Here is a 16,311-nt window from a genome sequence, read left to right as displayed (position 1 = left end):
AGATACATATGAGATTTATTTTATCAGTTCCGTACTGGCAGACAAAATTTCAGTTAATGGAAAAGGGAGAGCCGGCTTCGTAGTGGTGGGAAACTCTCGATAGTCACACCATCGCTAGTTTTCGCAATTTCTGGAAAGACTATCGATACTATCGCGATAGTATCGTAAAAAAATTAGCCGATTTTAAAATGATTTTTTTTTTTTTTTTCAGCCAAAATGTATTTAATTCAAATACATATGTATGTGTGTTGATGTTGGTTGATTTTTCCGACGGGGTGGTAAGATGATTTATTTTGGAACGATTTTCCGTCATCCCTTTGTCAAGTTTGATGTTAATATCGAGACAGCGAAGATTAACCTATTACCGGCTTCTAAAAAAAGGACACTATGGCATTTCTAATAATTAGTCATCGACGATCGATCACATTACCTACGATAAATGAACATAAATTAAGGACAAAAACTCGAACCAGATAGAACGAAAAATGACACTGAAGATGGCACAACGCCGAAACCGGTTTGTCTGCAAACCAAACTTGACAAAGGATGACAGAAATTCGTTCGAAAATAAATCACATATGTATGTACTATATATTCAGTCCTTGAAAAAAATAAGTTACATACATGTAAAACGTTAACAAAACTGATTTACATGCTTAGTATGCACAACAATACAAATTATTTAAATTTTATGACAGAAATTTGTTTTTACAGTAAAACGTACATATATGTGTGTACAGTGCTTTCAGAAGTATTCGTTATCAGTGTACGAAAATAAACTATATTGTACGTTACTATTTCGTTTCGTTTATTACTTCTACAGTTCGATACAATACGAAAACAAAACGGCTGAGTTCACTTTGCGATAGTACACTACAGTAGTTTAGTAGTTACAGACGAAACAACAAACGAAATGAATCGTGCATAGAAAAATATGTGTATGTATGTAGTACATATTTTTTAATTGAATTGGATATGAAAATTTACAGAAAAAAATGAAACGTTTGCATACATATAAAACGTACCCTATGGTACAATTGTCACAAACGAAAATCTAACGTTTCCCGTTGGGGAAAATGACAGTGAATCTTACAATTTGTTTCTGTCTATGTACAAAACTGTACAAAACCACAAATGATATGATGATCGATGAGCAAATGGGAATTGTTTTGTACAGTTTATTTTCGTACCCTGTTCGTTATTTAGTTTTTTTTCACAATATTCAAAATGTTTTCCATTAAAAATGTTTATCGGTAATTTATATTTAAAATATGTATATGTACATAGCTCATTCTGCTACAAAAACCATAGGGATATTCTCGAAGACTTGCATAGCCCTTCCACGGTTAACGGGCTGCAAGATATGCAAGACTTTCACATAGGAAAACAAGTTTTTTACCGTTCAATTTGAGCACCGTGCAAGAGCTTAGTATTTTAAATTTGCTAACATGTTTATAATGGAAAACATTTTGAATACTATGAAAAAAACTAAATAACAAATACTGATACTGAAGTGAAAGTACATGCATACGCATGGGCCAGGTAGGCGCGGCAGGTTTTGGACCAGTCTAATACATAAGTACGTATATAAAAGGTTCTGATATTTTTTTGCCCATTACCTGTATTCAGTTCCCATACGCGTATGGAGTTATCACGTCCTTCTTTATCTCGTGACAGCAATACCTTTCCCAGTGGATCCAATTTTAAAAATGTCACCGGCGCATTATGCCCAATAATAGTTGACCTACAATTGCCTGTTATCAAGTCCCAAATTAATATTTTCGCATCTTCCAAACCAGCTATAACGCATGCATTCGTTTGTGATATCGCCAAGGATACGGTGTTACAGACAGGTTTCCATTTCTTAAACAATGTACCGCTTTGTAAATCATAGACGACAATAAAATTGGGTGTAGGTTCATTTAGCTCTTTGGCAACAACGCAAACGTATGAACCCTCGTAGGTAATGGCCGATAGCGAGGTAATGAAATCATGATGTGGAATGCGCAAATCGTAGAGTAGCTTCTTCTGTGATAGATGCCAAACCAACAGTGGAAATGGTTTTTGTGTCTCATCGCCGCAAACAAGAATGCTATTGAGAAAAAAATTAATATGTAAATTAATGGAAAATATTAAATGTACACAATAAACTTACCGTCCATCACCAGAAACTAGCAGCGAATTAAGAAATCGGTCTTCGCCAGCTTTGAAGGTCATTACGCAATCCCCGGACTCCAGATTCATGAGATGGACATACATACGATTGCGTGATAAGCATACCACATGATTTTGATCATGCAAGCCAAAGTATGGCATTTTCTGATTCATAACCCCTTTCAAAGTTATCTAAAAAAAATTATTTATATTCGCATTGTTGTGATCAGTATATATACCAATAGGTTTATTTATTTCTAAATATATGTACATAAATGCGTCTACTAATAATCCTTCCGCTGCTCCGCGTGTCGAATGGGCTGTCGCAAGCACACAGGCTACTTAATTATGGATTTTTTTTTACACATTAATAAACAAATTTATCAAGGCCGTAGCCAGGTAGGGGCTTATAAGATGAAGTGTTTGGCTGAGCTGCTCCGATTTGGGGCGTGTGCCTTGATGTTATAACACAAATGGGTGGACCTACAGTGTTTGTACCGCCTCCAAATGGCAAATGGTTTTAGATGTTGCTCGGGCTAGCGATCGAACCCAGGTCCTCGCGGTGGTAGTACGCACTTGGCCACAGCATGTGCCATTTGCACATGAGGCCTGCAAATATCTTTAGCTTTCATGCGGATTGTGGCTATTCGTTTACTGTTGGTAATGAGTTTGATACAAGTTGTTGAGGCCTCCGCCCAACTACAAATCACACATTAAATTTGTGCGCCCTCTCATGGCAGCTGTAATAGATTTGGCATGCTGCAAATTTTTCGCGAAACCAAACCAGCAAATGGATAGTGACAGCTTTCCTATAAAGAGTCCGCATATTTTAAGCGCATATCAGTAAGTTTGGGGGAAATAAACCGAGGGTGTTTTGGGGTTTCCATTGGGTATATTTATTACCTTACGGGTCCCAACCCAATACACAACCCATTGGGGGAGAGTATTTGAAGATGCTCATTCATAGAGCGCAAGTCGCTTGCTCCAAGAAAACAGACGCCCGATTGTAGCTGAACAGCTGCTGCGAAGTCGGAGCCTCCTCTCTTTCTGTCGTGAACCTGGAGGACGCAAGAGTCGGGATTCAGTATAGTGGTTCAACCATAACTGCATACCCAGAAGAAGGCCAATAAGGAAAGGAAAGATTTTCTGGACTATCGAAAACAGCGAGATGATTGGGGAAAAAATATTTGAAGAGTTTGCTGAAAATCCGTTTAGCATAAAAATGATTGAAGAAAAAGTTTCAAATGATTTTTATGTGATATGTTAACCTTTGCCTCTCGCCCCTCTACATAACATCCTGCCAGCGTCCTTGAGATTTACGTTTGGTCATTGTGAGGCAGAGCTACTTTTATTAAGTCTTTCGTGGATATATAAATACATATATAATTTAACTAGCAGACCCGGCGAACTTCGCCCGCCCAAAATTAATTTTTTTGATTGAAAAATTTTGGTTCAACATTGTCACAGTCTAGTTCATGATTTTCAGTGACGCATTTATCGTCTAATATTACGGGTTGGTGGTTGTTAGAAGGCATACTTCCCTTACCATCCTAAATAACCTAGCAAAAGGCGCCAAGCCCCCTTATAAAATAGCCACAATTTTTTCTAAGAGTATGGGATTCATTTCATATTTCTCCATACCATGTTCGAGTACTCTACCATGAACACTTCTATAGATATGCACTATAAAAAATTCGGTTTGTATGGGAGGTACCACGCCCCCTTTTCCAATAACCGCAATCTTTTTCCATAAGTATGCGATTGTTTTCATATATCTCCATATCATGTTCGCGTACTCTACCATGAACACTTCCAGAGATATGCCACGCCCCCTTTTCCATTAGCCCCTATTATTCTTCATAACGATACGATTGATTTCATATATCCCCATACCAAGTTTCTGTACTCTCCCACGATATATGCAGTATGAAAAATTCGGTTTGTGTGGGAAGTGCCACGCCCCCTTTTTCAATAACCACAATTTTTTTCCATGAGTATGCGATTGTTTTCATATATCTCCATGCCATGTTCCGATTCACATACCCACCATATATGCACAAAAAATTTCATAGAGATCGGTCAAGCCGTTTTAGTTCGACCATTAACACCGTGACACGAGATTTTTTTATTTTAGATAATCTTTAGTCAGAGCGTGTTTCTATTCCACTCACTATGTGTTTAGGTATGCCGATTCATCATATCGATATCTGCCAAATCCACACATCGCAAATGGTTTGGTAAACAAGGAAAGGTTACGCTGGAACACAAGGACGACTCAAGCCATAGGTATGATGTTAACGACGATGCTTCTTGTAAGGCAAAAGTGGAAAGAGAGAGACGTTTTAATGCTGGCTGTGTATAAAAACCGATTTCTAAATCTAACCGGTTTAACTGAGGGGTGAGATAGATGGCAAGCGTCATTCTCCTTAGTACAATACGTCCCAGCCCACGCAATAGTTGTGTTTTTTTCGCTGAATTATGTCTACGTCGTTAAAAAGTTCGTACAGTTTGTCATCCTATCTTTCTCAAAACGCTTCGCCAACACAAATAGGGCCACGGATTTTGCGTAGAACTGTTCTATTGAATGCACCCAAAGTCTTCTAATTTTTGTTCGACATCGGCCATTTTTATGCAGCATGTAAAATAGCGACCATGGTGAGAGTTTTGTAGAACGCATATTTTTGGAGAGAGCTCTAGTTTTTAATTGCCTATCAAGAGTTTTTATTCACTTCATCTCTTCTTTATCTCCTTTTTGTAAACTGAAAGTGTATTCCAGCAGCTTTTTCTGTATAAATGGTGCCGCTGCTGTTGGGCTTGGCAGCTCTTATTGCAGATTGCAGAAGTTGCAACGAGAGTGAGTTACCCTGCCTAAAACTTCGTTTGATCTGAACAGCTCGGAAAAGTCACTACGAATTTGAACGGAGCTAGAGTTGTGATCAACGTCACTCTACCTAGCCATATAAGTTTTGTAGGGATCTATAACTTAGCCATGGCTTCGTAGAGGGCAGCTTCTCTTCGTACTATCAAAAGTGGCTTTAAAATCGACGAAAAGAAGGCGTCTGTTCATTTTATTGTCTAAGGTCGATCGTGGATTTTCCAGGTCTGAAGCCACACTGATAAGGTCAAATTATTTGGTTCATAAAGGTCTTCAGTATTATGCATAGAATCGTCGATCGTGTGCAATACAAAAAAGGCTCGGTGATCGGGGAAAGCATCTGGATCTCCTTTCATGTGAATTGGGCAAAGTACACTTAGCATCTATCAATTAGACCAAATTCTGCCTTACAACTGGTTAATGAGTCCTATCAACTCTACACTACCGGTTTTGAACAGATCAGACGCTCTTTCAGCGGATCCCGGAGCTTTATGGTTTTTAAAAGTCATTATTGCTGTTCTCATTTCGTCGTGGTCAAGTGGAGGGACATGAGCTTCGTCTCTAAACTTCGCTCCGTGTTTTTCTTTGTCACATTCGCCACCTGTGTCGCCATTCAAAAGCGTTGAGGTGTGTTCCTTCTTTGACGTTTTTTATATGACCTTCATCCTTTTTGGAAGAACTAGCGCTTGAAATCATTTGATCTTTTCGTTATTTTCTTGATAAAACTGTCGCACCATATTCTTGCCGTCTAGCAGCTCAAGCTCTTCGCACTAACGTCATTAATTATATATTATCTCTGAAACCGCAACTATAGCCGAGTGGTTAGATAGCTTACCGGCACTTGGCACAGTCTAAGTTCCATTTATAGTTCGACAAACAACCAAGGTATTTTTTAATAGCGGCCGACCTTTGGCAATGCCAAACATCTGTGTGTATTCCTATCATGAAACAGCTTCTCAAAAAAAAAAAATTTGCTACATGGTTGCAAATCTAGATGTTCCCTCAAATGTCATACGCAGATACATCGTCTTTAGAAGGGGACGGAGAAGAGCTCAATTAGCGGAAAAGGAAGCCATCTCCATCTACATTGACACGGCTAAAGTGGACTGCGGTGTACTGTGGCTGAAAAACTATGCCAGCATATTCCAAACTGAAGTTTTGGGTATCTGTGAAGCCTACGGGTTTGTTACGAATAGTGTTACCAGAAAAGAAGAACAATGATTTATTGTTATCGTTTTGTCTGATTTCCCGGCCACAGAAACACAAAAATTAAGGAAAGAGCAGCGAAGCATATTAGACAGCAGCTTATCGTTTTTGCAAAACCGCCCATCTCCCAATTGTAAAACCGCCCATCTCCCAATTGTAAAACCGCCTATCTTAGGGCACTCAAATTTTACAGGAAAACACCCGCTAATTTTAACAGGCAGTCGATTAAACGGGCCCTTACTGGTCTAAACGGTACTGGGATACCTTCTGAAGCAAATACCAACAGAGCTGACGCTTATAGAAAAGGTTTTCAATTTAATCTTTTACTATACTAAATTCCTTACCTTATATTTCCCTTCGTCCAGGTTTATCACCTTAATTTCACGCCGACATAAAACAGCCGCCTCATAGTTGCCAACTGGACACATAGACGTCGGCTGCGGTATGCCAAATAATTGCCGCACTCGCGAACAACTCTGCACATCCCAAATGCATATTTCCTCCCGTTCGGTGCTTATCGATGCCACATAGTAACCTTTTTGAGGCAAATTGACCAAAACATCATAACTACTAGTTGATACATCCTCTTCAGATCCCAAATTAAAATTTAATATCTCCATAAAAGGTATTTCGATCTCATTGGTATACTCAAGCCAAGAGCGAATCTTTTCATCATCTTTGAGTGTTATGTCGTCTCTTATGCGTACTTTCAGATAGTATTTAATTAAAGTGAAAAACTGATGACCATCATAATTAAGTTCGCGCATATAGTTTGTCAAAAAGTCCTTTAAAAAAGCGATATGAATCCAGGATTGCACTTTAATTTTTGCCAACTCTTCAGACACCAATATATCATGCATTAAATAGGCTGGGCCATTAGAATGAACTTTATCGGCAATCCACTGAAGATCCGTGAAATAGAAACAATTGAACAGCATTTCGATTTTATCCGGTGCTGCATTATCTTCAACTATGGCACAGAAATGATGATAAGGCAGTTTTAAGTACTTTTGGTAATTATAACTGAAAGTGAAAACAAAAAATTGTAGACTAAAATGCCAAAAACGACCTTACTTAGCTGCTTTTAAGCTTACTTTGTTATATGGCCATTTCCGTGTGCATTTGGCAGTATGCTCTGTTGTCGATCGAAGTAGTCACGTATTGATTTGTGTACCAGCCACCTTTTATGTGTATACCTCTTGAAAACAGCATTTCTAAAACACTTATCTGCTATGCGAATATTTTTTAAAAATAATAACATGGGTCCCATCAGCCAGCAAAATTTCGACCATATCTTAAAAGCGACCTGCGCTTCTAATTGTGTCTGCTTTTGAAAAATACCCAAGCAATCGCTCTCACGTATGCCCCAATCCGAAACGGCTACAATCAACAGCATTAATTCAACATGTTCTGTTTGGAATTTCGATTCCAAAATTTGAAGCATTTTATCCAAAACATCCGCAATATCCGTTATACTAATGGACATGTGCGACAGCCAAGCCAACCACCACAACGATTTCGCGTGTAATGGTGTTTTGCCACGCAAACCCTTCCATTCTTCGGGCAATTTGAGTGCACCATTGGACGCGTAAAACTCACTGCCACCGGAACTAAGTATATCGTTCCACTGGCGTTCAGTAAATTGCTTCATTTTTATAAAGCACTTGTTGGGTATGCCTAGATCGCACAAATTTTTTAATATGGGATTTTCTTCTCTATTATCAGTTTCCGTTATGGTCACTATCAATTTGGATGTACTATTCAGGTGTACCGGCAACCAGTTTAAGTCTGCTTCGTGTAGGATTTGATCCAAGGAGTCGATAATAATAACCACAAAGAAATCTTTATTTTCAAGCAGCTCTTTTAGTATATTTGAATAACCTTCTATTGTCTACAATGAAATGAAATAAATACTATTTACTACCTATTTCATGATGCATATATGAAACTGCATATCTAGCTTAGAGTGCAAAGTTGCAAAGTCGATTTTTTTTTTTAATTTTAAAGGAAGGAAAAGCTTCTTATAGTCATTTTTTCCCAGTGTTTTGCAAATCTTTGAATACAACATTTTGCGTGTTCAAAGCAAAGCAAAACTCCACACGCATAAGAAAGATTCGATATTTATTAAAAGATATTTTGGCCTTATCGAAAATTCGGTGTTTCTTTTGGACTTAGAATATAAACGAGAAAAAATAAAACAAGTGTCCTAATGCTTTTGGAAATTATGCATTTTTAATATCCCTTGCTTCCCATTATCAAAAAATGAGTTTTTATTAAAAGTGGACTTAGCAACTTTTCCCTGTAAGCCAGCGATATGTATGTATATGGATATGTAAATATTTAAGAAGGTACATATGTATATTTGAAACTTACATGATCACAATTGCATTGAGAGCCATTCACCAAAATTGACAATTGATCTGTTATGGACCCCAGTAATGATGTTAAATCAGAAGATCGGACTGTCAAATTTGCATATCTGTAAAAATATATATTGAAAGGTTTTTTTAAATTTTATAGTATACTAGTCAAACCGGAGGCCTTTAAAACGCCAAAAATTGAATTTCAAAAACCTAAAAAAAATTCCAAATGTTAGTCAGAGTTATGCACGATCGGAGTGCCATAAAGAGACTCGCATATTGCCGGCTTTTAATTTCATCAAATTTGAAATCAACCTGTACCGACAAACAGTTCTAACTTCAAAAAGTAAAACCTTATCTACAGGCCAGGGTCTTTAATTTGACCCATCAATTTTGATTCGAAATAACGTTGCAAATCTAATGATCTTCACAAAAATGCCTTCCCGTATAATATATATGTATGTATGTATACTTAGCTAGATCGACATGACGTTTCGAAAAGATGGCAAGCCCCTAATTAAGACATTTTAAAAATCTCTTTTGATTGATACTCATATTTTGGTTTTCAACTCGTGTACAAGTTAACTAAATTCGACTATTCAAACAGGTGGAAATGCTTTTCAAAAGTATTTTCAAACAAAAATCTTCTTTCATCTCTTTCGTCTGCATTGGGTGGTTCGCGCCTATTCGGCAATTTTTTTTGGATATTTGTGCGTAAAAATTTAGGAAATCGCCATTGGCGCTTTTTGGCGATTTCAATTATAAAAATATACAAAGCTTAGTTTTCCACAATAATTCTACAGAAGAGGTTAATGAACTGCGTGATAAACTTGACTTAATAAGTATACTAAAGGACTGTCAAAAATGTTTAATCACCCTAATCGTAGAACTTTTGAAACGATTACCTAGTCACTTAAATACTTAAAAAAAATCTTTGATTTTGCCACCAGAAAAGTGTGTGAATCACAAGAGGGCGAGTTTCAGGGACCTGCCAATTCACTATTTGACTTTGAACGAAAGAAAAGCAGCGGAAACTGAATATTTAAATCTTTTAACTTTCCCATGGAATAACTTTTTTCAGAACCACTCCATCCGACTGTGAAAATTTTTTTTATAGTTTCTGCTGCCAAACGTTTCCAATATCAAACAGTATGTTATCAAAGTTGAATAGCTCAATATATGACAACAACGGAAATGTAAATCATTCAGATTGTGGAAATAGCTGATCTCGCCTTATTATAGGTTTTCATTTAATTTTTAGCGCCGAGCTCTTAAAAGCGGATTGTGCGATTAATTAACTATTATGAGTCGTAATAAATTTAATAATTGCGCAGTCCTATTGGAAAATGTGTTGATACAAATATTTTTAAAAAGTATGCGTATTTACAAAAAAAAAAAAATGGGTACATCACTATTATATAAGTGATTTGTGTTATTTATTATTACCCTCTGAAGGTATTATATTCGTTTTTGGTTTTAAAAACTATATTATAGCAAGATCTCATTTTTAAAATAAGAGATTTGTTAAATCGATTTCAGGAATTTTATTTAAAAAATAATAATTGGTGATTTTTGACGATTTTTTTCAGAAATTGCGCTTTTTTCTTAAACAATCTGGACACCCTGAGTACCACTGAAAAGTACCGGATCGCTTTCTAGTAAAGAAGGTAACTTCTTTCAGTTTCAACATAACCTCCAAGTTTAGCTTATTTTGTAAGTAAACACGCTCACATATGTAAATAACCAACAAGTAATTAAATATTGTATAACATGCATTAGCAGAGTGCACTTTTCATTTGTTTATAATTTGGATGTCAAAGTATTTAATATCAATTTATAACACCGTGCGACAAAACAAAAAAATGAAGTAGTCCATATACTCACGAAACTATGGGCTATTATGATCGATAGGTATGATCGATTCCAAAAATTATTTAAAAAATTCATTCCAATGTAGAAAACAGTATGGGCACTAAATGAAAGAGAAAATTCCATAAAATTAAAAAAAAGTAAAATTGTTTGGTTGACAAGGACGAATAGGTACTGAAAATGTCCTTTAAACTAGTTTTATTTTTTAAGCGAATAAAGGTAGAAGGACGAAATTCAAGGATGTGGTCGAGTGCAGTTTCGTCCCTAAGATATAATTTTTTCGAAAATAATTATGGTAAAATTTCAAGGGTATTTAATGATAAAATATGAAAAATACATTTTCAACACCTACTCGTCGCTATGCACCAAAAAATGTAATCGGGCTTAGTTCTACAGAATTTTCTCTTTAATTTGACAGTCATTCTACATTCCCCTGAATTTTTTATATAATTTTTTGAAGCAATTATATTTTTAAAATTTCAAAGTTTTTAAAAAAATCCCATGGTTTCCCGGAATATATAAAATTTTGTGTGTGTAAAATTTACTGTCGCACGGTGTAATCAGCTGTTTGAAATATAAGCAGACCTTAAGTTGCACTTAAGTTTTTGGTGAAAAAGTTCTCGGTGAAACGCAAAATCTTAAAAACAACAATTTACTGCCGCACGGTGTAATCAGCTGTTGAAAATAGTTGCACTTAAGTTTTTGGTGAAAAAGTGCTCGGTGAAATCTTAGGCTAGACGTAAGTTAAACTTAAAAATGCATTGTAATACCGGCACTAAGCCTTTTCTTAAACACATGGCAACTCTCTAAAAACTCTGAATGTTCAGACTACAAATTTCTTACACACTATTTGGTTTGACTATTTTCTATGTTGTAATGTTTCGATAACCTATGTATTATTTAACTAATTTAGACTTAGACTTAGAACAGGTGGTAACCCTCTTCATATATTTTTAAACTAAAACCTTCTTAAACCTTTTTCATATGACACCCATATTGTGATACATATGTATGTATTCCAATTATCTAATTTCCTTAATTAAAATTGATATTCGTCCAACTTCTTAAGTAACTTGATGTACCGTTTTAAACACATGGCAACCCTCTTGAAACATTCCAAATGTTGAAACTTAACACTCTTTCGTTTGGAACCCGTATTTATTATATTTCAAATATAACTTTAGTATTTAGGTGGCAGACCTCTTCAAAACATTTTCAAGCTATTACCTTCTTAAACCTTTTTTGTATGACACCCATATAATGATATATATTTCGATATAAAAAAAAAGAATTAAAGATAGAAAATAAAAATAAAAGAAAAAGAAAAATGCAACTAATGCTAAGACTAAAAACTAGCGTTATTACCTAAGTAAAAACACAACGAGAGAAACGTAAACAAGTGTAGATACATACGTTTACACATGATAAAAACATTAGAAGGTAAAACCATTCTCTCAATTCGTCGGCCATGATTTTTTTCTGACGTTTGCAAACATTTTAAAATCATATAAAATTGAAAATAAAAAAATGAAGTTGTTCACAATTGTTGTTGTTTGGGATTAAAAATGAGAATGTGTGTGTGAGCCTGAGCTCGAATTTTAAAATTATATTGTTGGCTAACGTCAGACTACCTCTCAATGATTTTACCTTGTAATGTTTTTATCATGGTAAAACCGTTCTCTCAATTCGTCGGCCATGATTTTTTTTTTGAAGTTTGCCAACATTTTAAAATCATATAAAATTGAGAGTAAAAAAAGGAATTGTTCAAAGTTGTTGTTGTTTGAGATTGAAAATGAGAATGTGTGTGTGAGTTTGTGTGTAGAATTTTAAAATTAAATTGTTTGCAAACGTCAAGAATTTGAAAAATTCCTCTCAGCGGTTCTACCTTCCTATTTTTTTATCATGCGTACACATATGATAATTCTAGCAGATAGCGAAACTCAGAGCACAAAAACGTATTGACGAAAGTACGAAAACGACACATTCCTAAAGTTGCCCTTGCTTAAGCTGCAGCGAGTAGCAGCTGGAATAGAATTCCATAAACGCGTGGCGTTGACCAAAAATAGTCTTGCAGAGTTAAGATAATTATAGCTAGGTAAAATTAAGTCGCTTCTATGGGAAGATTTTAAAAAGGCTAGCTTAATATACAGACAGCTAGGCAGCTTATCCGACATTAAACGGAATAGAAAAATACAATTCCTTGCTTTTAAGTATGTACTCAGATATCTCACAGCTGAATAGGTAAGATCTCCAACTGCAAATGTGATCAAATTTAGCCAAACCAAATACATAACGTGTTACGTGATTGAAAACTACTTAAATTTTATGGGAAGATTGAGAACTAAGTTTGCTGGAGAAACATTCAGGATAACAGAATATTGGTAAAATCAGTTGTATGCCAAGTTTTCTCATGATGTCGACCGGCGTAAAGGATGCAGACATTCATAAATTACGTAGAGTGATAAATACTTTACTTATTATGAAGTTTACGTGATCATCACAGGAAAGACTAGAGTTGATTACAAAACCAAGGTTCGTCACTTTAGACACAAATTTATAACACTAATTATTAATACATAGGTTAGATATGGCATAGTTTTTTATGCATTTTATACTATCTGTACCCTCATAAAGATTTAAAAGAGCAAAAGTCAATGCATAATGTGTCTTTAAAAACTTTTGTCAAACCAAAACATACAATAGATATATCCAAATGAGAAACTGGGCGCTGAAATTTGATTATTTCTCCTTGAAAATATGCTAAAATAATGTAGTTGTATCAACTTTCAATATTTTATCTGGGGGCCTTCTGGTGGAAATGCCCATATACCTAAAAAAAATATGAATAAATATTTGGCGCTTAGAGGGCAGGACTAGGATGAATTTATTCACACACAAATTTATTCAAGCAAAAATATTTTGGGTAGGCATCGGGGCCAATACGGCTTCTAGCGCTGTGGCTTTACTTTTCTTATGTAGCATGAGTGCTTGAGTTGCTGCTTCCTCTTGTATTGCCACATATGAAGCGGTGTAAGATTGAGAAAATGTTCCATAACTTTGAACTAGTGAAGGACTTTGTCGACCTAGGATCTAGCATAAATATCACCAATAATGTCAATCTAGAGAACAAGTGGAGAAGAACTCTTGTCAACAGCTGCTACCTTGGTCTCGGTGGGCAAATGTAAAGCAAAAGCCTCTCTTGACGAACAAAAATCACGCTCGACAAATCTCTCATCATACTCGACCTTTTATATAGCGCAAAAAAGTGAACAATGATGTGAAGGCATTAGATTATTTCAAGAGAACTGTTCTACCAAATTTCTAAATATGACTGAGGATTGGTGGATCCTCAAAAAATTACTCCTAAAATTCATATATTCTCGAAGTTTTAGCTGAGGGAAAGTTAATAAAATATTTAGAGCACATGCGCGTATGCTTCTAAAAACTGTAAACCAAAGTTTACGCAATATTTTAGATCGAGTTGTATTTATTTAAAAAAAAACCGCAGTTTAGATCGCCAATGCTTACCTTAATATCAAATTAGCATCAGGTTTCCACCGATGAACGTTTTCCATAATTTTGGATGCTAGCACACTCTTCCCACAACCGCTGGCGCCAGATATTACTAATGGCCATTGTGTATTATCCTTAAGGTATCTGAAAAAAACAACAGCAGAACAGTTAAACGAGGGCATACCGTTTTAATTAAAAGAATACTACTACCTACCTCTTCACATCATTCATAATGTCAAAATTAGCAGAATTCTGCGCCAATATTTTGGAATAGTGTGCAATTAGATGTACTTCTTCTAAGAGTACCTTGTCTACCCCATTTGTATTGTAGGGTATACTATTTTTATTTTGATGTTCCTCGAAAATGGATGTGATCGATTTATCCAGCAAGTTGTCGATCACCGCAGTCAGCTCTTCGTCCAGTACATTCATAGTGGGTAGAATTCTTATTAGATTTTTCTCAGACAAATGCATTTTCAGCTCGGCATAAACATTTGTTATACGTCTCAAAACTTCGGCATCCAATTGCGAGGCATTTTCTGGTAGTTTTGTGTATTGCGCACCAGTTTGTATCCAAATACAACGTTTGGCGTGCTCTTGGCTTATAAGTACGGTGTTGTTGATCTCCTGCTCAACCACTGTTGTTAAATACGAGTCTTTTAAATCATCGGAAAAGAGACGCAGCAACACTTCCAACAAGTGATTCAATTCGCCATCCACTTCGGTTGAGTAAGTATCGATTTGTTGGGTGTACAAGCGGTGACACATCGGTTGATATGAGTTGTCGATCGTATACCATTTTTCTAAAAGTACTTTCTCCTCCTCATTTGCAACGCTTAAAACAGAAGTAAAGTCTTGACTTTCAATTGTCAATGGCAACATAGGCGTACCGAGTGTTGATCCCAAAAATAGTACCGGTATAATGTACGCAGTAGAGGTATGTCTGGAGATTTCCGATAGACAATTTGCGGCTTCTTCGTGTCCGCCTTGTGCTTCCTGTGGGCTTTGCGTCCAGCGCCTGACTTCGAGTAATTTATTAAAGTCTTTCTTTGCCCCTACATCATTTTCATGTACATCGGAGATTAAGAAATCAAAACCTTTACTTTGACATTTCGTAGCGAACTGCTTAAAGAGGCTATGTACAGCACGCTTGTGCTTCTTGTACTCGGGACTATTATTCGCCAAAATGTAGATCACAATTTTTTTATCTCTTTCTATTTTGCGTCCAGGTGGAGGTTTGCCTTGAAGAATAGCCAAGTTGTTGGGTGCAGATTTTTGATTCGAAATATCGGAAGGAGCATTCAAGCCCAGTGGTGTGGTTGTTTCAGAGTCTTCAAATTATATGAAGATGTAAGAAGGTTTAAATGTTGACATATGTGAATGTATGTGTACGTATATATGTATATGATGGTAGCTTCTTTTAGACTACTTCCTCAATTACATTTGCCTCTCAATACAATTTATTTTCCAGCCACAGCTCCTATAGCCTACCGAATTGAAGTCTTTTAAAATATGGGCTAAAATCTATAAGTACTTCTTCATAAACTGCGAGGACTTCTGGGATGACGATCTCTGAATATCCGCATATCTTTGCCCTTGCTTCTTATGCAATCAATATTAATTTATTTTTCCCCCTTTTCTCCCCTTAACCAAATAATGCTAGGCCATTAGCCAAGTGAGGATGAAACGCTTTCTAGCCCGAGACATTTGCGTGATGATGCTTTCAAAACTTCCTACAATTCGCGAACCCTATCCTATGCCTAGACGGTGATGAAAATCGCTTACACCGCTAATAGTATTTAAGCTCTTAAACCTTTTATGTGTATACTCTACAATACATGTAATACTATACCTACGGTGACCATATTAACCAACGTAAAATAAAGGACATTTTTTTCAAAATGATTTGGGAATACATACATACAGCTTGTATGATAAAAGTACTTTCCCATATCGTAACTCAACTCAAATATTTACCAGTTAATTAACCGATTTCGAAAAATGAAGCCAAATCCTTTTCAAGGACTTCGCCATCCTTTGCTGCCAAAACGCGTTTACCATAATTCATACTGCACGCCAAAGCCAGCACACAGAGGTACAAAATTGGAATTTAATATTCATAATTCTTCGGGGCCTTGATTTTTCAGCCAATTCTTACTAAAAACCAATAAAAAAAATATATTTACTTTGGTGAACATTTTTTATAACATTTCAAACATTCTTTTTTTGTGTAATTTTTTCGTTTTAAAAGAACCATACAATTGTTTTCAACTAGTTTTTGTTATGTAACATTTAATAACTGGAACAGGAGAATAAATTTTTTTTAAATTGCCA

The 16,311-nt window shown here is 35.9% G+C and overlaps 1 protein-coding gene across 6 annotated transcripts in view; it reads right to left on the bottom strand.

The window, feature by feature from the left end:
• LOC108371864 (uncharacterized) overlaps positions 1 to 16,311 on the bottom strand; it is a 34,749-nt gene that overhangs the window by 4,855 nt on the left and 13,583 nt on the right. For all 6 annotated transcript variants that reach the window (XM_017627478.1, XM_017627502.1, XM_017627486.1 and 3 more), the window contains exons 4-10: positions 14,192 to 15,308; positions 13,993 to 14,121; positions 8,609 to 8,714; positions 7,330 to 8,126; positions 6,580 to 7,258; positions 2,156 to 2,346; positions 1,620 to 2,092 (exon numbers count right to left, since the gene is read on the bottom strand). In XM_017627478.1, the coding sequence (XP_017482967.1) occupies positions 1,620 to 2,092; positions 2,156 to 2,346; positions 6,580 to 7,258; positions 7,330 to 8,126; positions 8,609 to 8,714; positions 13,993 to 14,121; positions 14,192 to 15,308 (3,492 nt within the window). The remainder of the gene's footprint in view (positions 1 to 1,619; positions 2,093 to 2,155; positions 2,347 to 6,579; positions 7,259 to 7,329; positions 8,127 to 8,608; positions 8,715 to 13,992; positions 14,122 to 14,191; positions 15,309 to 16,311) is intronic.

The sequence above is a fragment of the Rhagoletis zephyria genome, unplaced genomic scaffold (genome assembly GCF_001687245.7).
Source record: "Rhagoletis zephyria isolate East Lansing unplaced genomic scaffold, Rhagoletis_zephyria_1.1 Rzeph_scaffold_00072, whole genome shotgun sequence".
Classification (NCBI taxonomy): Eukaryota; Metazoa; Arthropoda; class Insecta; order Diptera; family Tephritidae; genus Rhagoletis; species Rhagoletis zephyria.
Note: the sequence above shows the minus strand (reverse complement) of the source record. Positions and strands in the feature narration are given on the sequence as shown.